Below are 20,691 nucleotides of genomic sequence, written 5' to 3'. Positions count from 1 at the left end.
AGCATTTACAGTTGGTGTTTCAAGGAAAAGCTTATCATTTTATTTTGAAAGAGCTGAAGGCAAAAATCAGGACAGTATAGTAATATACTTCAAAGCCTTAGAAGATGAAATAATAATCTAATTTGCCCATCGTATGGTTTGTTTTGAGAATAGTTTCTTAGCTGACGTCATTTATGAATGGAAACGTTCAAGGCCAGCTGGTACAGTGTCCCCATCTAGCGATCCGTCGCGTCCGACCGTCGCCATGCGGCGTCGGCGTCGTTGTTGAGAATTCCGCGTGCCGCCATTTTGAGTCGGTGTGGTGTGCTGTCCCGGCGTTCACGTTTTCTCTTGAAGTGCGTTTCGTAGTGAAATTTGAAGATGAGCGACCGAGAGGTTAGTTGAGATGAATATGTTCGCTTGAAGTGCCCTAATTCGTTTCTTTGTAAGTCGTCTTTAATTATACTTTGAAATACTTCGGCATTCCTGGCGCATCATTCACCGTCATCTTAATGAAGTTCTATTGTTAACCGTCCTTTCGACGAAAGAAATAAACTAACCGTTATCATATTTGATGATTGTTCTGGAATTTTGCTAGTACGGTAATGAAATAAATGTCCATTGGTTACCTATACCTGTTGGTTTGTTGGTTGGGGCTGGCGAGTAGGGTATAGGTACTCACCTATGGTGTATTATCCACTCATGTAATGCCGAAAAGAAATCAAGCAATGCTGTCAATATGTACAGTGCAGTCACTCGCCCGCAAACCATAGGCGGATGCTGTGACGTCACTCCTGATTCTTTGAAGGGGTACTCCCGTTGGTATCGGTAACCCTGGCGTCACCGGTAGCGTTTTCGTTCAAGGTTTCCTGCATTAGGCAGTATTAGGCCACCGTGCCATGCCGTAGCATGCTGTGACGTCACTGGGTAAGAGAACGTACCACGCCATCAGTATCGACTGAGACTCAGATAGACTCATAACGACTCAGGCAGACTCAAACTGACTCAGGCAGACTCAAACTGACTCAGACCGACTCAACCGACTCAAATAGATTCCGATCGACTCAGATCGACTCAGAACGACCCAAAATGACTCAGACCGACTCAACCGACTCAAATCGATTCCGATCGACTCAGACCGACTCAGAACGACTCAACCGACTCAAATAGATTCCGATCGATTACGATAGACTCAGACAGACTCAGAACGACTCAGGCAGACTCAAACCGACTCAGGCAGACTCAAACTGACTCGACCGACTCAGAACGACTCAAACTGACTCAGACCGACTCAAACTGACTCAGACCGACTCAACCGACTCAAATCGATTCCGATCGACTCAGACCGACTCAGAACCACTCAGGCGGACTCAAACCGACTCAAATCGATTCCGAGCGACTCAGGCAGACCCAGAATGACTCAGGCAGACTCAGAACAACTCAGGCAGACTCAAACCGACTGAAATCGATTCCGAGCGACTCAGACAAACTCAGAACGACTCAGGCAGACTCGAACCGACTCAGGCAGATCTCGGGCCGATTCAGATAGACTCAGGCAGACTCAAACCGACTCAGGCAGACTCAGGCAGACTCAAACCGACTCAGGCAGACTCAGACTGATTCAGATCGATTTCGAGCGACTCAGAAAGACTCAGAACGACTCAGACAGATTCAGGCGGATTCAAACCGACTCAACTGACTCAAATCGAGTCAGTTTGAGTCTGCCTGAGTCGGTTTGAGTTTGCCTGAGTCGTTCTGAGTCTGTCTGCGTCGATCGGAATCGATTTGAGACGGTTGAGTCGGTCTGAGTCAGTTTGAGTCGTTCTGAGTCGGTCTGAGTCGATCGGAATCGATTTGAGTCGGTTGAGTCAGTTTGAGTCGGTCTGAGTCAGTTTGAGTCGTTCTGAGTCGGTGGAGTCAGTTTGAGTCTGCCTGAGTCGGTTAGAGTCTGCCTGAGTCGTTCTGAGTCTGTCTGCGTCGATCGGAATCGATTTGAGACGGTTGAGTCGGTCTGAGTCAGTTTGAGTCGTTCTGAGTCGGTCTGAGTCGATCGGAATCGATTTGAGTCGGTTGAGTCGGTCTGAGTCAGTTTGAGTCGGTCTGAGTCAGTTTGAGTCGTTCTGAGTCGGTGGAGTCAGTTTGAGTCTGCCTGAGTCGGTTAGAGTCTGCCTGAGTCGTTCTGAGTCTGTTTGAGTCGATCGGAATCAAGTTGAGTCGGTTGAGTCGGTCCTGAGTCAGTTTGAGTCGTTCTGAGTTGGTCTGAGTCGATCGGAATCTTTTTGAGTCGGTCGAGTCGTTCTGAGTCGGTCTGAGTCGATCGGAATCGATTTGAGTCGGTTGAGTCGGTCTGAGTCAGTTTGGGTCGTTCTGAGTCGGTCTGAGTCGATCGAAATCTATTTGAGTCGGTTGAGTCGGTCTGAGTCAGTTTGAGTCTGCCTGAGTCGTTCTGAGTCTATCTGAGTCTCAGTCGATACTGATAGCGTGGTACGTTCTCTTCCCCAGTGACGTCACAACATGCTTCGGCTTGGCACGGTGCCCTAATACTGCCTAATACAGGAAACCTTAACCTTGAACGAAAACGCTACCGGTGACGCCAGGGTTACCGATACCCTCCCGTTCTCATAAATGTAAAAATGACTAACTCCACTTAGATATTTTTGATGGTACTTCACATATATTGTTCAACTTTTGTTGTAAATAGAAAGCCCAATTCATTTTCTAGTGACAAAAAGGAGCAAGTTACTAATGCTAAGACATGGATGGTTTTGAAGACATAGGCAATTTTGAAACCCCCTGCAGCAGCAGCAAACTAGTGTTAAATTTTTAGGTACTTTATTGTAAATCATCTTTCAATAAATTTTTCATTTCGTATTGGTTTATCAAAGACCTTGTTGCCTCATTTCTAGTACCTAGTTTGAAGGATTTCTTTTAAACTAAGTCTTTAAAAAAATGCTTAAAAGCAATCTTGGCAAGGTTACAGGATAACTGCACCTAAATGAGGAAGTGATTGTGATGTGGTGCCCACCCATCATTATGGTACTGAGTGTCCCTTTCAATGCAATCAAAAGTATGTTGTCCTGGCCCTGATATATCATGGCCCTGATATCAAATACCTAGGTACCTAATGTGCCTGCACATTGTTCTTGTGACGTGTTGTTCTTTTTTTTTAATGGATGCTGATATCAAAATCACATTGCTTATGTGTTGCTATTTTTTAGAAGGAGTCTGTTATCAAAACTGTGAACAACATTATGCTGGTCAATCTGGCTGCAAATCGATGTATTATCACAAATCTGCTGCTGGTAGACAGATATTCACTGTATAAGAATTAAGAAGATACTGCTGTTGGCATAAGTTGAAGTTAGCCCACTCAGCTCATGCTCATTTTAGCTCTTCAGCCCATTTTAGACACACAAAAAAATGAAATGAAGTTTATAGTAAGTGGTTGTTCAGGCCTGCACAAACACTGTCACTGATGGTGGTCCAAGACCCACACACTCCATCAAAAATCAAAATAATGGTAGAAAATGGACTTTGTTGAGGATATAGTATGGTATTCACTTGGCTCTCTGCAACTTTAAAAGTTGTTAGGAAGACTTGAAAGAAGCGCAGATGACCAGAGTTGGCCTACGTTACGTTATTTTGAAGTTTTCGGTAACCCGTAGCTGTCAGTACCGTTTCGTAGCGTAATTGGGATGTTTCGGTAGCGTAGTACGGAAAATAATAGAATAACGTAGGAACTACGAAATGGATTCCGTAGCAATTACAGGTCAGCTGTATTTGTATAAGGTACATAATTTTTTTTCAGTTTACTCATATCGTCACCAGACCTCCGGCCGTTTACACGGATGTGAGACGCCTGCTATATGAATACCACTGAGTCTTTCTTCCGGCCGGACCGACACCGAGGATTTCCCACTGGGGAGTCCCAGGGAATTCCCTGTCGGAACTCGGAAGTCCAGCGCATCTAGCGAGTAGCGCGTAGGCACCGCCGCACCGACGATGCTGCAAAGCCGGCGATCATTGTGCGCAGTATTTGGCTTTCTAGAGACTAACCGTTTCCACTGGGTAGTGGATGATGACATATTGCATAACGTAGTACGATAAAATAATTTGCTGCGTTAATTAACAAATACCGTAATTCAGTAACGTAGCAATATATAACGTATCGTAATTCGGTATCGTAGTTTTGGCCAAAAAAGCAAACGTAGCGTAACGTAGTGCGTAACGTAGCGTAGCGCAGGCCAACTCTGCAGATGACCACTGTAGTCCGGGCGCCCAAAAACCCCAATTCATCATCATCATCGACTTGAAAGAAGTAGAGTAGTTGAGCACCTAATAGGCTGAAGTATAGCTTATCTCGTTGCTCTTTGCTGAGTCCAACAGTAACTCCAAATTGCTTCCTAGAATGTGTGTGATACAAAACATTTGAATACCAACATGTTTGCCCACATCTTGCATTGTCAGTAGGGATGATATCTTGCATCGTCAGTAGGGATGAAAGTCTCAAATATCACAGTGAAACAGCTGTATTTCCATCTACGCTGGAACCGTCCTGTGCTTCTCCGACGGGAAAGGATCATATTTCATCAGCAGGGATTGTATTCGACAACGATCTGGATCGTAAGGTCGAGCGTAGAAATGGGACTGTGTGGCTCTGAAAGCATTACGTTCAGCAGACAGCGTTGCAGGAGCCGAAACTAAGTCCTCGCGGTGCTTTGCTGCGCCCGAACTGGTTTCAGATGAACTTTACTGAGGATAAGCTAGCTGGGATGGATGCTGAGTTTGTGTAAAATTTATTTTTGCTCCATGGGGCTACCTTGGCTTGGAGCTGCAGCCACTTTTGCAGCACGTAGGTGCAGACTTGTAAACGATTCAAAAAAATTCAATCAATTCAATCACGACTCACTTGATGAAATGACCGATTCAATCATAACTCAATCAAACAGTCTGATTTTCCAAGCGATTCAATCACGACTCATGGACCCTGTGATTCAACTCAATCACGACTCATCCCATTATCAGCGATTCAGGGAATGACTCAACTCATGATTTAACTCAACGTGATTCAATCAAGTTGTTATCTAAAATTTATACATATGTGATATCAATTTAAGTCATTTTTGGAAACTGATACCAAACAGATACCAACCAAATACACTAAGAAAATACCAAAAATCATAGAAAAGTACTAAATCTATACTGAACTCAACAAAGTTGTAGATATTCATATAAATACGGTGTAAAGATGATAATTTAAGTACAGAAAAGACAAGCTCTGTTACAAATGAAGCTACCAGAGACTTATAAAAATTCATTTATCTGCTTGGCGCTTGCAAAAGGAAACATGCAAAATTGCACAGGACACTACCACATATTATCAGCATCATCGAAAAGGAACAAAATTTGCAAATCAATTGTGATACCAAACTTAAGTAGCTGGTGATCAGCCATTCAAAAAAAAAAAAAATATTGATTGATACTTTATGAAGCAGTGGTAAAGCCAGTAAAGCATTACATAGGACTAGACATTTTCGGCGTGCTACAAGTTTTCTTTACTATCAAGAATACGGAATATCGACACATACGAAGTTATTCAATAGTTACATAATATAAACTGAATGCTCTCATGATAAAACTACCTCAACCATCCATATTTTCAATGACAAAACAACAATTCCAAGCCCGCCCCACGTAAAGGCCTGGCTACCAGGACGCGTTTTCTGCGTGCGTTTTTTGCTTTTGCGAGTTTGCGTGATTTGCATAATACGGTTCTAGAAAGGAACAATATTATGTTTTGTTTTTGTTATATCTTTTTTTTCGAACTACTCCGCCACCCATGATCAGGTGACCAGGAGTGCCCCCGCCCTCAAACCCAGCGACTAGCAGAACCTTACGTTAACACCAGATAAAATAAACTGATAAGTCGCGGCACTCCCTGCTAAAGTGCTAAGAAAGGAAATAAAACTAAAAAAGCAAATGAGAGAAGGGGTAGCGGGTTTAGGCGGAGACAAGAACAGAATGCGAAAGTAGCCACTGCTGAAACCAGACAGATGACTGTTCTCTACTACGATACCGAAAGCAACTTTCACTCAGAAGGGCATGCATTCATCTAGAGTAGAAAAAAACTAATCGTTCATTCACACGTCATGCAAACATACGTGGGGATTCGCTCTGGTCAAAAATTCGGCCGGTCAATGCTGAGGGCAGAAAAGCCTTTCCAGCTAAGCGAAGCTTGTTGCTGGTCAGGCTCCTTGCTCCAGCGCCAGAGTTATTCATGGTGACGATGATGAAAATAATTTCGATGAAACGTGATTTACTTGCAATTAGTGCAGTTTTGAGGCAAGTACATTTGAAATTAAGTTGCAATGAAAGGATAGCGAGAATTCAAGAGGAAATTCTCGAGAAAGCTTACATATTTTGTATGAAGTATGCTTTGACGTGTCTTTTTAGCTGAGATTTAGACATCTGATTAACCTTCGCCCTGGTGGGGGGGGGGCCATTTTGGCCCCCCCCCTGTGGTTTTTCAGCGATAACTCAGAAACCACTTGAGTTAGCGCCCTGAAACTTTGTATAGCTGTTTATTCAACATTTTTACATCATGTCCTTTTTTGGGGGGTTCGGGTCAGGTCAGGTCAGGTCACAAGGTCACCAAAACTGACACCACCTCTAAAAAAGTTCAAAGCTCTCTCAAAGGCACAGCTTTTATCCGATCGATGTAAAATTTACAGTACTTGAAGATGTCACCCAGCTCTACAAAATGGCTATCTCGGATTTTTTATAAATGTGACCTAAGGTCAGGTCAGGTCATCGCTGCTCCCCATTATAAGTCAATGGGAGAATCGAAAAGTAGTTGTTTTTCAGCTAAATCGGGCGTGATTGTTCCTATATTTCGTTATTGAAGTGTCTTGGGTCAGCAAATCACAGCCCATGTGAAACCATTTGCTTGTGACCTCGCTGAGGTCACGCTAGGTCATCTCCCTGGTCACCAGAGGTCACCAGCGGTTTTTCTGCACTTACTTGTTATTGAATAGAGATAGAGACTCCGTTCGACGTTTATCGTGTTTGTCTCGTCAATGCGGATCGAATGATATGCAGCATGACCTATTTCGGTAAGGTCATGACCTTGACCTGAGGTCAAATTTTCAAAATGACCTTTCGAGGTCAAACTATATATCATTCGACGCGTCTCGACGAGCCAAGCACGATGGTGCATGAATCGTTTCTCTATTTTCTCGTGAATGCATGCTATAGTTAAAAACATTTTCAACGAAATTTGCCAAGTTGACCTTGCATGACCTCTGTAGGCCAAACCGTTGAGCTGAGGTCAAATCTGACGAACCTTGGCGAAAGAGCTTGAAAAGAGCTATCGATTGCTTTTTTCCGCGGCTCTCTAGCTCTTCTAGTTTCCGAGCTACAGCGGAATATGTCCGGCAACACCGAAAACACTGAAATTTGACCTATGATGACCTCTAGCGACCTCAATATTGACCTTAGCGAAAAAATGACCGAAATACTTTCGAACGTACTTGTTATGGGCTTTCGTTTGCTTTTTTCTGCGTCTTCCTAGCCCTCTTCGTTTTCGAGTTAGACGGGGGGGGTCATTTTGGCCCCCCCCCACCAGGGCGAAGGTGGCTCAGACCCACACCAGGGCGCGGGTTAATGGTTGTTATAGAGAATTGGGATGCAACGACATTATTCCAGACACGCGGTCCTATCCATGATGCTATTTGTGCACGATAACGTTTTGCCGAGAAGGGTTCGTGAAAATGTTGTCTATTTCTTGTTCTTATATTATCCTGATCTACTGTAGCAAACAATTGGTTAAGTTGTGATGGTAAATGTGAAGCGAATTTTCGATACATGAACATGATAAGTTGTTGTCTAGCTAGTGCGTTTACTTTAAGAACATTGAGCTTACGAAATATGGGCATAGTATGTGCAAGACGATGTTCATTTACTATAATTCGAACTGCTCGTTTTTGTAATACTTCGATTTTGTGGAGATAAGTTGGATATGTGAAACCCCAGATTAGGCAGCAATAGTTTAAGTAAGGAAGAATCAGTGAGTTGTAGAGCAAGAGTAATGACTTTTCAGGAAGAAAGTACTTCGCTCTACTCAAGATTCCAATATTTCTACTGATAATGATTGCTATGTTATCGATGTGGTATTTCCACTTCAAGGCAGGGTCAATAGTGATGCCTAGATATTTTACTTTTTCTGCTATTTCAATTTTTTCACCATGTATCATAATGTTCAAATTAATGATATTACCCATTTGGTTGTATACTTGGTAAATGGTTTTTTGTACGTTGAGTGTGAGTTTGTTTGCTTGAAGCCAAATGGATACAGCTTCAAGTTCTTTATTCATATTTTCTTGTAGTTCCTGTGTATTTTCACCAAGTCATTTATGTATATAAGGAAGAGTAAGGGGCCTAGGATAGAGCCTTGGGGCACTCCTAGCTTAATACTTTGAAAAGAGGATCTAGTACTTTTAAATTCTACACATTGTTGTCTGTTTGTGAGATATGACTTGATAAAGCGAAGAGCACGACCAGTAAATCCGTATTTACGACATTTGCTGATGAGTATGTTGTGGTTCACTGTATCAAATGCTTTTTTAAGGTCAATGAATACCGCTGAGGACATTTTCCCATTTTCCATGCTTTTTGTTATTCGTTCTTGCAGGAGTACTATAGGCATGTATGTTGATAAGGATTTTTGAAAGCCAAATTGATCCTTACATAATATGTCATTCTGTATGAGGTATGCATTGATTCTCTGGTGTACAATCTTTTCTAGAAGTTTGGAAAGATAGGGAAGGATACTAATGGGTCTATAGTTGCTAAATATATTTTTACTTCCAGATTTGTATAATGGCTTCACCACAGCCATCTTCATACTTTCAGGAAATGTTCCAGTACTCAACGATATGTTTATTAAATGAACCAATTGACTGAGTATTGCTTTATAAAAAAATTAATTATTAAATTATCATAAAAGGCTTTATTAACGTTTATATAATATACGCAAAACATGCAAGCTCGCAAAAACGCACGCAGAACACGCATAGTGTAGCCAGGCCTTTAGTACTGAAGTACGCATGCGCTAAGTGGGCAGCCATCTTTAATTTAGCAGCAGAACCATGGATAAAATACATAGTTTATATTTTTAGATTCAATTAAGCATATTTGTGCATGCGTGTAAAACAGTTTTTTATCCTGTCCAATTCATTAAAGAAAAAATATCCAACAGTAGAAATCTAAATTGGTTTGGCAATATGCATTTAGCCCAGCACTAGGTAGTTGCAGCGTATATTGACGCAACTGCGACATGAAAGCGTATTTTGCGTGGTTTGCATGTGGCAAATATTGCGAGCAGTCTGGCAAATCTCTAATCCGAATTTAGCATCGAATGCAAAACTGTTAGCGGTCCTCAAAACTAGAAGGTGAAGAACACCAAACGGATAAAGATTGTTTGTTGATCTATGATAACAATAGTTTTTGGGTGATGGTGGACGTGATGGGAAGGTGGTTGTTTTTTAACCCGCGCCCTGCTGGGGGTCCTGGATTTCCACGCCCTGCTGGGGGGGGGGGGTGTTTGAACACCCCCCCTTCTAACTCGGCTCCTGGGCCACGTAGCGATACGCGGAAGGCGGCGTTCGAAAGGGCGTCAAAAATAATGAGGAAATCACTTCAGTCAATTTTTTGGTCAGGTCAAAGGTCAGGTCACCAGAGGTCATTGAAGGCAAAATTTCGCCGATTTCCAGGTCGAATGTCGAAAATTTCCAAGAAGCCAACGCATAACTCGGGAACCAATAGAGCTACAGCGCCGCGGAAAAGCGCATTCGATAGCCCCATTAACGCCCTTTCTGAGTAATTCTCTCAGATTTGACCTAACGTCAACGGTTTTGCCTGCAGGGGGCAAAAACTGCAAAAATAGCCGATTTTTTCGGAAACAGTTTTTCTGCAATAACTTTTGACCCAAGCCTTGTACGAGCTTACTTTTACCGGCATCGTGTTCCTCTCGTCAAGACGCATCGAATGAACTATAACTTGACCTTGAAAGGTCATCTTGAAAATTTGACCTCAGGTCAAGGTCATGACCTGACCGGGAAGGGTCATGTTGCATATCAGTCGATCCGTATCGTTGAGCTGAACACATCTATGGCGTTTTCATCGCTCTAGCATGCCTCTATCAAAAGTTATTTGCGAAAAACTGTTAGATACCATTCGTGACCTAAGATGACCTCAGGGCATAAACAGGGGTCACGGACACCATTTTCATGTCCAGTGTGTCTAAACCACTTGTAATTCAGTGTTTGGGAGTGTTTATAATGTCTTTCGTCCAAAAGAGGCGCATTTCAATTTTCTCCCATTGACTTATAACGGGGAGGTCGCAAAATTGACCTGACCTTAGGTCATCGATATCAAAATTCTGAGATAAACATTTTGTACATGCTATTGCTCTTAGCAATCGCTGAAAGTTTCAAAGCGATCGGTCACTCGGTGTGGCTATGACAGACATTGAAACTTTTTATGAGGTGAGGTCACTTCAAGTGACCTGGTGACCTGACCTTGAATGACCTTGGTCTGAAATTTTCACAACATGTGTAGAATTGATGTATAATAAGGTGTACCAAAAACGGCGGCGCTCCGCGCCGCCGTTTTTGAGATATTCGCGAAAAACCACAAGGGGGGGTGTTCAAACACCCCCCCCCAGCAGGGCGCGGGTTAATACCTAGTAGGGTATGTATCTACTTTTGTGTAATTGGGAGCCACCACGGCAATATGTGACAGATCCATCAACGCTCATAAGCCAAGGTATTCCAATTATTTACGGTGATAGGTAAACGCTGATTCTGCTGGGAAATGTAAAGTGAGTGAGAAGACCATGGGTTAGATCAAGCAATTTATGACCCTTACCCCAAAATCAAATCAGTATAAGGTTACCAAATTATAATGTAAACATGCATTGTGTATTCATCAATATGTTTTGCTTACTCACAAATGTCCTGATGAAACAGGGTATTGAAAATATAAAGATTAACATGATATCTAAAACATGTGTGTTGAGCAATGTGCGCCTGCTTACTGCTACTGTTAACTTGATTACTATACTGATTTTAGGGCAATGGAAAGAAACATTACATTCATTTTTTCATCTACATGCACTGACATTTATGTATAATTTGTGTTTACAGTTTGATTAAAAACTTAAAACAAAATTTTTATGTTTTTTTTTTCAATAATGATAGCTGTGCGCATTTATAATACTGACAAAATACCTAAAAATTTTGCAGTGCATTGTGTGTGACTATGACGCAAATGCCACATATATTTGTACATAATATAGTACTAAATATGGTCATAACTTCAATTTTCAGCACATGGTGATTGAATCATTTTGTTAATTCAATCAACTTGAATCGATGAGTTGCCGATTCAATCACTTGCAGTTGCCATGTGTGACCGATTCAATCAGGATTCATATGGTGACAAGAGGTGACAAGAGGTGATTCAACCGACTCAATCACAGTGAGTCGGCATTTTCAAGCAATTCATGAGAATCGATTCAATCAGAGTTGAATCGCTTACAAGTCTGCGTAGGTGACGGGATGGCGGATGCTTGGCTGAGGATCACATTACTGTCTGGAAGGAGACACTGGCCGGTGGGGCTCGCAAAAACCACAGGGTGCAGCACATTTTCACCCACTAGCCAAGTGTTGTCAGAGATGTGGTATTTACTGGTGTGTTATCACATGCTCTCATCTAATTTCTTTGTTGCTGGAGAAGCCCACTTTTGATTATGTCCTTTTTCAGAGTTCACCGGAGCGAAATGTGAAGGAGGGAACACCAAACGGTTCAGCGGACTCGTACAGCCCGGAACGGCGTAACAAACGGGCTGCCTCACGGTGAGTGTATCGCCGTTACAATGTCATATTATCACATTACAATAGTGACTACTGTCACCGAAGGTGCTTCTTGTCTGTTGTGCGACAGATGATGCAGTGCCCCTAAGCTCCAACGATAATCACAATTCTGAAATGTGTGCCCGGTTTCAGGTCCAAGTCCGGCTCGCGGGAACGGGACCGGTCACGCAGCTACTCGCCGAAGCGAACCCGGCAGCGCAGCCGGTCGCCGGGCTCCAACCGACGCCGCCACCTCGGCGACAGGGTGAGTGCAGTGTCAGCGAGGGCTGGCTGGGATTGCCAGTTGTGTCAGACATACCTCAATATTTTAAACCGTGTTTCTACTTTCTTCCCATGTTTCGTGTGAACTCTGAATACTGCTGCTGAGTGCTATCATGCTACCATCAGAGTGTGGTCAGTCGCAGCTCGATGCGGTTTGACGGTGCTGGTCGGTGTGCCACAGGAAAATCCGTCTGCCACCCGCTGCCTGGGCGTATTTGGACTGAGTCTGTACACCCAGACGCGGCACCTGCGTGACGTCTTCTCCAAGTACGGCAACATCGACGAGATCACCATCGTCACCGATGCCCAGGTCAGTCAAGGCTTGCTTTCTTACTGAAGCATCTTGGATTCAACTGTGCTTAGCTATGTCATATGGCAAGGTAGTGGGAAGTGGGTTTCTGCAGTCATTTGACAGTTACTCGCGTTTTATTTAAATGCTCGTGAGCGATTTGTTTCTAAATTTGTCCATGTGAAGAGTGACACGTTGAGATGACGCTTTGTCGTGTGTTGGGAAGAATGAAGGAATGCGATTTTTTAGGTATGACCAAACGTAACGGCCTACTGAATGGGCTTTTCAAAGTTCGTTGGTCGTCAATTCATTTGATAAACGTATCACTTCTCGAACCCTTGGAGGGGTTGTGGAATTTCTGCTCGGTCATTTTTCGCCGTTGACGACCTCCGGCACAGTTCGTTCTTATCCGTGTGGCAACCGGTGCCTCACCTCAATGCGAGTATCGTCACAGCACGAAACCAAGGCTTATATATAAATGACCGCAGCTAGCCCACTCAGCACTGGGATCTTACTGGGATCTTATGTCTAAGAGTCTATGTTATTTATGTTATATCACGTAAATACATTCCTATCGTAGAAAGAACATATCCGCCCCTTACCCGCAACAAACAAATAGAAAGAACATGTCCGATATTTCGCCGACAGACGGGCCGGTCCCGTGGCTTCGCCTTCGTCTACTTTGAGAATCTGGAGGATGCCAAGCGTGCCAAGGAGGACTGCAACGGCATCGAGATCGATAACCGCAAGATCCGCGTGGACTTCTCCATCACCAAGCGGCCGCACACACCGACGCCCGGAATCTACATGGGCCGTCCCTCTCAGTAAGTCCTTATTATGGTGCTTTGTGACAGTGTTGTGTGTACACTGCACATCTCTCTCTCTCTCTCTCTCTCTCTCTCTCTCTCTCTCTCTCTCTCTCTCTCTCTCTCTCTCTCTCTCTCTCTCTCTCTCTCTCTCGCTCTCGCTCTCGCTCTCGCTCTCGCTCTCGCTCTCGCTCTCGCTCTCGCTCTTGCTCTCGCTCTCGCTCTCTCCCCTCCCTCACTTTTTATTTTTCAAAATTTTGGGTGGAAGATCACACCTAAAGGAAAAATATTTTTATCCCAAAAATCAGAAATGGTATCATTTTTCATCTTTGAAAAAAGTTTTCAACGAATAGGCTACATAATACAGTTCATGCATCTAATCCACATCCTTTTCTTATAGATCCTGTCAAGATCCTGACATGAAATCCTGCTTTATTAGTTGGCGTAAAAAAAAAAACTGTTCACTTGCGAAGTGTAAGTGTACTCTGTTCTAACGGTTGTTGACTGGGCCAGGTTCTCCCGTCGCTCCCGGGGCCGTCGCGGCTACGGTGGCTACGGCGGTGGCCACGGCGGCTACGACCGCTACGACGACCGGCGCGACTACGATCGGCGCGGCGGCTACGACCGGCGTGACGACTACTACCGGGACGACTATCGGCGCGACGACTACCGGCGGGACGACTACCGGCGTTCGCCGTCGCCCTACTACGGAGGCGGCCGGCGCTACCGCCGCTCGCGCAGCCGCTCCTACTCGCCACGCCGTGAATATGACGGAGGTGAGAACTGAGCACAGGCAGTTAACTCTGCTACCTCTGACAAATTATAAAGGTGGCGTCTTGGTATCGTTGAAGCGTGCACAATCGCTTGCATAACAAGGTGAGTACGTGCCAAAGAATGATTTTATATTAAGACTTGCCAGCCGTTGCTAGCGATGACAGTTAGCTATTGAAGTCAAATTTTTGTTTAAATTACCTATTTAAGTTTTGCTACTTATCCCCTGCCCCTAAAATGCTACATTCTGCCCTTACCCCGATCATATAAGTCTCGAGATATGAGAAGCATTTTTGCAGTAATTGATCGCATTCCTTTCATCTCTTGGAAAAAGTACGAATCATGTTAGCTGAGTCCATAATTACGGCGAGTTGTCTAAAATCGTTAGGCAACTCCTATCAAGAACCCTATGTATGCTGTTCGAACTATTATCTCCTTCATCTGCTTCCGTCCGTGTCTGTGCGCTATGTGTTTCGTGTCGGTTGAAGGTTTGCATGCTCGGGGAGGTGGGCAACTCGTTTTTACCGTAGGCTTTACAGTTTTCGTCCCTTCTCAGTGGTGGAATAGCAAACGCCTCCGTCGTGCTATTTCTTTTGTGTGCTGATTTTTTTCCTTTTGACGTTTGCTATTTTCCGTGTATCTGAAGAAGCCAAAGTAAAAGTTAATTGAAGATCAATTTGTTACGAAGACTGATTAATTTTCTCTCCATTAAATGTTATTGTAGTTAACCCGCGCCCGGCTGGGGGTCCTGGATTTCCACGCCCTGCTGGGGGGGGGGATGGTGTTTGAACACCCCCCCCCTTCTAACTCGGCTCCTGGGCCACGTAGCGATACGCGGAAGGCGGCGTTCGAAAGAGCGTCAAAAATAATGACGAAATCACTTCGGTCAATTTTTTGGTCAGGTCAAAGGTCAGGTCACCAGAGGTCATTGAAGGCAAAATTTCGCCGATTTCCAGGTCGAATGTCGACAATTTCCAAGAAGCCCACGCATAACTCGGGAACCAATAGAGCTACAGCGCCGCGGAAAAGCGCAATCGATAGCCCTATTAACGCCCTTTCTGAGTAATCGTCTCAGATTTGACCTAACGTCAACGGTTTTGCCTGCAGGGGGCAAAAACTGCAAAAATAACCGATTTTTTTCGGAAACAGTTTTTCTGCAATAACTTTTGACCCGAACCTTGTACGAGCTTACTGTTACCGGCATCGTGTTCCTCTCGTCAAGACGCATCGAATGAACTATAACTTGACCTTGAAAGGTCAACTTGAAAATTTGACCTCAGGTCAAGGTCATGACCTGACCGGAAAGGGTCATGTTGCATATCAGTCGATCCGTATCGTCGAGCTGAACACATCTAAGGCGTTTTCATCGCTCTAGCATGCCTCTATCAAAAGTTATTTGCGAAAAACTGTTAGATACCATTCGTGACCTAAGATGACCTCAGGGCATAAACAGGGGTCACGGACACCATTTTCATGTTCAGTGTGTCTAAACCACTTGTAATTCAGTGTTTGGGAGTGTTTATAATGTCTTTCGTCCAAAAGAGGCGCATTTCAACTTTCTCCCATTGACCTATAATGGGGAGGTCGCAAAATTGACCTGACCTTAGGTCATCGATATCAAAATTCTGAGATATACATTTTGTACATGCTATTGCTCTTAGCAATCGCTGAAAGTTTCAAAGCGATCGGTCACTCGGTGTAGCTATGACAGACATTGAAACTTTTTATGAGGTGAGGTCACTTCAAGTGACCTGGTGACCTGACCTTGAATGACCTTGGTCTGAAATTTTCACAACATGTGTAGAATTGATGTATGATAAGGTGTACCAAAAACGGCGGCGCGGAGCGCCGCCGTTTTTGAGATATTCGCGAAAAACCACAAGGGGGGGGTGTTCAAACACCCCTCCCCCCCAGCAGGGCGCGGGTTAAGGGAGGAAGGGGTTTGGCTGTGTGTACAGTGCCGAAAATATTCGGTGCATTTGTTACTGAGTGACACGGACAGCGCAGCACACCATTGGCTGATTGTTTCGGCTGGCTGGCGGTGTCCTGGGCCCGTCGGCGGCGGGCTCTCGGTCACTGTGTCTGTGCCGCTGCTGGAGGCGGTGGTGGTGGGACGCCGCGGCCGGTCCGCTGCGGTCCGGCCGGCCTGACCGGTGCTGTCCTCTCTCGTCTTCCAGGTCGGTACAGGTACTGAGCGCGGCGCGGCCAGCCAGCGGCGGCCGCTGACGGCGGCGCCCTCTCTCCCGCGCGCCACCCTCCCCTCGCACACACACACATGCATACCTACCGGCTTCTCCTCCGTTCCGGCCTCTCCCGAAGATCCTCCTGTCCACATACTGTGTGTGTGCCTGCGTGTCCGGCTCACTGGGGCGAGTCTGCAGCGCTCTGCAGTCTGTGGGGTGCACTGCACAGTCCGGTCGCCGGTGTGTCTGGCTGTATGAATGGTCTTATTGACTGACTGTGTGGGAGCGAGCGTCTGGCTGAGTGAGTGCGTGTGTGAGTGTGCTGCGGCCGGACCGGTGGCCTGGGACGGGGGCGCGGCCGTCGCCCGTGGGCGGCCGCATCACTGTGTTGTGTCGTGCTGTGGGTATGAGAGTGCTCATTGGTTTTCGGTCTGCCGGGCCTGGACGGCGGCGGACGTTCATTTGGTTTGCGCGTGCACTGGGCGTCGGTGGCTGGTCGGGGCCGGCACCTGGTCATCCCACCGGCACCGGCCACCGACGCTCGGTCCGCGCAGTTCATCATGTTCAGGCGTTACAATAAAGGCCTTTTTAGATTGGCACTAATACCAGTTCTGTTCTTTTTAAGATGGAAATCGACGAGTCCTTAAACGGAAGTTAGAAGTAACTCGACCGGGTTGAAAAACCAAGTGTGCGCGGTTCGGATGGCATCAGAAACTCAGAAACTCAGAACATTCAGACATCACAAGAAGATGTAAAAATAAGAATCAAGGTCATCGACCTGAAGCCACTAGAAGGCCAAGACCGAAACACTCGAAGCTACGGCCAAGTCACTGAACACGGTTACCAAGCTGGGGAACAAGCAAAACCCTATCCGTAAGTCCCAATATGTCCCATCATTGAGGTTAAGATTATGAGCTTGGTAATCATTTGATCCTCCTGCCTCGCTGTCATGCAATGGCTTTCGTTCATTCAAACCGCGCATCTAGGTCTCCTAGTATTCCTTTGCCTGTAAGGGGTGGGATGTTTGCACAATTGTACTTCAATGATGCTCCTATATAGGTTTCTAGGTACTTTTGTAGTGGCTGACGGCCTTTTACCTGGGGCTAAATTCTACCTAATTCCACCTTTCATACCGGCTGCCCTCGTCTCACTGCCGTACTATAATAGGCATTGTTTTCAACAAAGCCGATAATAGCTTGGAAGTTAATGTTATCAGACGATCGGAAATCATTACGTAGACATGCGCGATGCTCCACACTTCCTAAATCTCATTTGGGTCTATCGCGAAGTAAACTCAATCTAGTGCATCAACAAAAGTAAAAGTTTGTATTTTGGCTATGCACAAATTGTTGTCTCTAATTGCTGTCAAAACTTGTGGAAAACGTAGTCAATGATGGACCTAATTTTAGCTTTGAGGCCTATCACGTCTTCGCTTTATAATTTCCGAGTGACTGATGACAAAACTGATCCGAGATATTATCGGCTTAGTGGACAAAAGTGAAGATCTGCCACGCAGTGAGAAGTGGCCTGTACATGTCAGGTGCCCTGGGGTGGGTAAGTTGATTAGCAGCGGGCTGATACTTGTGCGCTCCTTACGAGTTACGATCCCTCTTTAGGGTATTTCAAAGACCCTTACCCCAGCGAGCTGGGAACATGAGTTACGGTGTAGGTTTTAGGTGGTACAATAGGATTGTTACATCTTATATGCAATCATAGTAGTATTTTAACGTAAAATCAGCAGGTGATATAATAGTTTTTGCTTATGTTGACCGTGTGACATCATGAAGGGGTTAGGTTCAATTTATTACTCCAGAAGATATAACATTGATGGGAGAAAGGTACTGAAAGTTGCGTGCTGCTATCTTTGAGCGTTCGGAGGCTATCGCAATTATTCGTCGTGGAGGGAGGGGAACGCTCACGGCCCGGGGAATTTAAAGCGTAAAATATTAAAATCACCCAGAATCACTACAGGGTGATTTTACGACTGAAACCCTCGTAAAATCACCCCACCCAAATCATTAAATACCTCCGCCAGCACAAATGCTCATCAGTTCAGCATTGTTAGACATGTTTATGAAGTTTGATGGTCAAGGGTAGCGAATCAAAGATGATAATTAACAAACGATTTAAATAGATAAAAAATTTAGATTTTAGTCATTTTATTTGCAACTCCTGACCATCAGATCTCATATGATCATAAGTCTAGCACGAAATATCTCTACACCATCGGACAGCTACGCAGACTCGCAAGCAAATTATTTACCCCAGTGGTGCATAAGCTCAGGTAAGTACTGTCAGCAATCGTACCGCCCTGAACACATTTCTGCCCATGAGAAAACCTGCCCTGGGGACACATTTTTCGAATTTCCTTTTTCAAATAAGTGGTCAAGTATTTAAGATGTTTCTCGTACAGATCAGAGGCCAGCTTCACCAACAGCAGTCACCGACTGCGGTGATTTCTATTCGGCGACGAGTTTCACAAGCCACGCGAACAAGAAAAATAGCCGCCGGTGTGTTAAAATATCAGCTGGCCTAACTCATAATTTTCACGTCCGCGGTACTTATGTGGCGTGATTGGTGATACTTATGCGGAACTTTCAGGCCTAAATTAATCGCAGCCGATGATTCACTGGATTCTACCCTGAATGGAAATATTGCTATATGAACCTCGAACTACTTTTTTCCGAGACATAGTAGAAAGTTGATTCATTTTATCATCATGTTACCCGTGTCCCCGGTGTACCGCATTAAATAGTAATGTAATTTTGCCCCCCCCCCCACACCCCATTAACAAGGGTCTATTTTCTTCACTCCAAAGTAGTCGGCACCAGACACCTCAACTTTGTAAGTGGCGGAAGGCTGGGCATTAGACGTTTCAAAAACAACACCACACTCGCCGAACAGGGTTACCACACTTGTCGTCACTCGACACTTGCCGAAATTTGGCTGGTTTTCCCAATGCCACATCTGACCTCCCTAGCTCGCCTGCGCCGCCGGCGGTGGACAGCAGCGAGCCCGTGAACGAAGGAATCGACGTTAGTGAATGTGATATCCGTCTGTAAACGGAGGGAGGGAGGGGACAATCGAATCCCTCTATGAAGTCACTGATTTGTACTGGAACGCAATGGGGATCTGACAATGGATCGTCAGTAAATTTGATGCAACGTGTGTCTGTATGTGGTGTGTACTAGTGATGTCAATCGGTTACCGAAAATTTCGGTTACCGAAAAGATATGCTGGCCGATTCGGTAATCGGTCGGTCAGGCCCCCAAAAAATCGGACACTTTCGGTCACCCTGCCAGTAAAACCATTTTCAAAAAGAGAAAGTATTCCATTTTTGCCTAGTTAAAATGAAATTTATTGGGATGTTAATGATAAAGAGTTGCAAAATTTCCCCCAAAAGCTACAAAAGATGCCACATTTTGGCAACTTCAAATCAGTACCCATCCCACCCAGCAGGCAGCAGCCACCCATTGTGCAACCACAACTACAAGCAGGCTGATTTTGACTCAGTTGGCCCCACAAGTACACACAATTTTGAAACTCAATTCCAGTCTAACTGTTAAGATATCACCTGTAATCAAAGAAGTATTGCCTACAAAAATCATTATACCTACAGTCATCAAAAATGCAAGGACAAAAAGAACTTGAATTACTGAAATGTGTTTCTGAAGACTGGACAGTTAGCACTAAGCACTTAGCAGTGATCACATTTACATTTCACAGGTGTTCTACTATTCCACATTCTCCTTAAATATTGCAGGTACCAACCAAATGTTTGAAATCTAGATGACCAAAGCATAAATACATGGGAATCTTGATAAAAACTACAGAGGGCCACGTCCGCTTTCTGGAATCTTCCACATCATCTCCAAACACAAGGGATTTCGAAACAGATGCGCCATAACAGAGACTTTAAACCAGCTGATTAAGTTTCTGCAAAAAAGGTTTTGGATTGTTACATGCTGCCTCGTGAATGATTTTATTGATGTAAATGGTCCAACACGATATTGAATTCTAATGAAATCAACATTGTAAGTGTAATTCACTGCAAGAAAATAATTTCACTTCAATAATTCAACCAAAAGGGCATATAAATAAATATTACGTCATCGTCTTGCATTCTTTAGTTAGGGAAGGGAAGACAGAATCTTAAAAGTCAATCCTTGGTTCTACTTGGGTTCTACTATTTTGCGCCACTTTGTAGTAATTTTGTCTGCATATTGTGTTTCCTTATAAAGATAAGACAAAGTGCCAGTCAGTAGCGGCGGAACACCTTCAATCAAAGGGGGGCACTGCCTACTTTTGGTCCCATATTTTCCATGCAACACCCATAGGGCTAATGTTAAAATGCCAAAATCAAAGGAGGGCACGGTGCCCCGGTGCCCTCCCCCACCCCGTTCCGCTGCCTATGGTGCCAGTTTAATGAATTTTCATTTCATTTTTTGGACGAAATTCAGGCTCAGAGC

General features: G+C 44.5%; 1 protein-coding gene across 1 annotated transcript; it reads left to right on the top strand.

Moving 5' to 3' along the window:
• The first annotated feature begins 222 nt into the window (after positions 1 to 222).
• On the top strand, positions 223 to 16,830 carry LOC122377416 (transformer-2 protein homolog alpha-like). The gene is made up of 7 exons (XM_043357420.1): positions 223 to 375; positions 11,803 to 11,894; positions 12,045 to 12,156; positions 12,355 to 12,483; positions 13,111 to 13,286; positions 13,782 to 14,044; positions 16,217 to 16,830. Exons 1-7 carry the CDS (start codon positions 361 to 363, stop codon positions 16,231 to 16,233), a joined length of 804 nt encoding a protein of 267 aa, XP_043213355.1. The 5' UTR covers positions 223 to 360; the 3' UTR covers positions 16,234 to 16,830.
• The last annotated feature ends 3,861 nt before the right edge of the window (positions 16,831 to 20,691 follow it).

Source organism: Amphibalanus amphitrite, unplaced genomic scaffold (genome assembly GCF_019059575.1).
Source record: "Amphibalanus amphitrite isolate SeventyFive unplaced genomic scaffold, NRLGWU_Aamphi_draft 000044F_arrow, whole genome shotgun sequence".
Classification (NCBI taxonomy): Eukaryota; Metazoa; Arthropoda; class Thecostraca; order Balanomorpha; family Balanidae; genus Amphibalanus; species Amphibalanus amphitrite.
The sequence above is the reverse complement of the archived record's forward strand: the minus strand, read 5'-3'. Positions and strand labels throughout refer to the sequence as shown.

Coding starts and splice junctions, on each gene's coding strand:
- LOC122377416 (XM_043357420.1), top strand. Junction 11,895..12,044: donor AACAAACGGGCTGCCTCACG/GTGAGTGTATCG, acceptor GCCCGGTTTCAG/GTCCAAGTCCGGCTCGCGGG. Junction 12,484..13,110: donor CCATCGTCACCGATGCCCAG/GTCAGTCAAGGC, acceptor TTTCGCCGACAG/ACGGGCCGGTCCCGTGGCTT.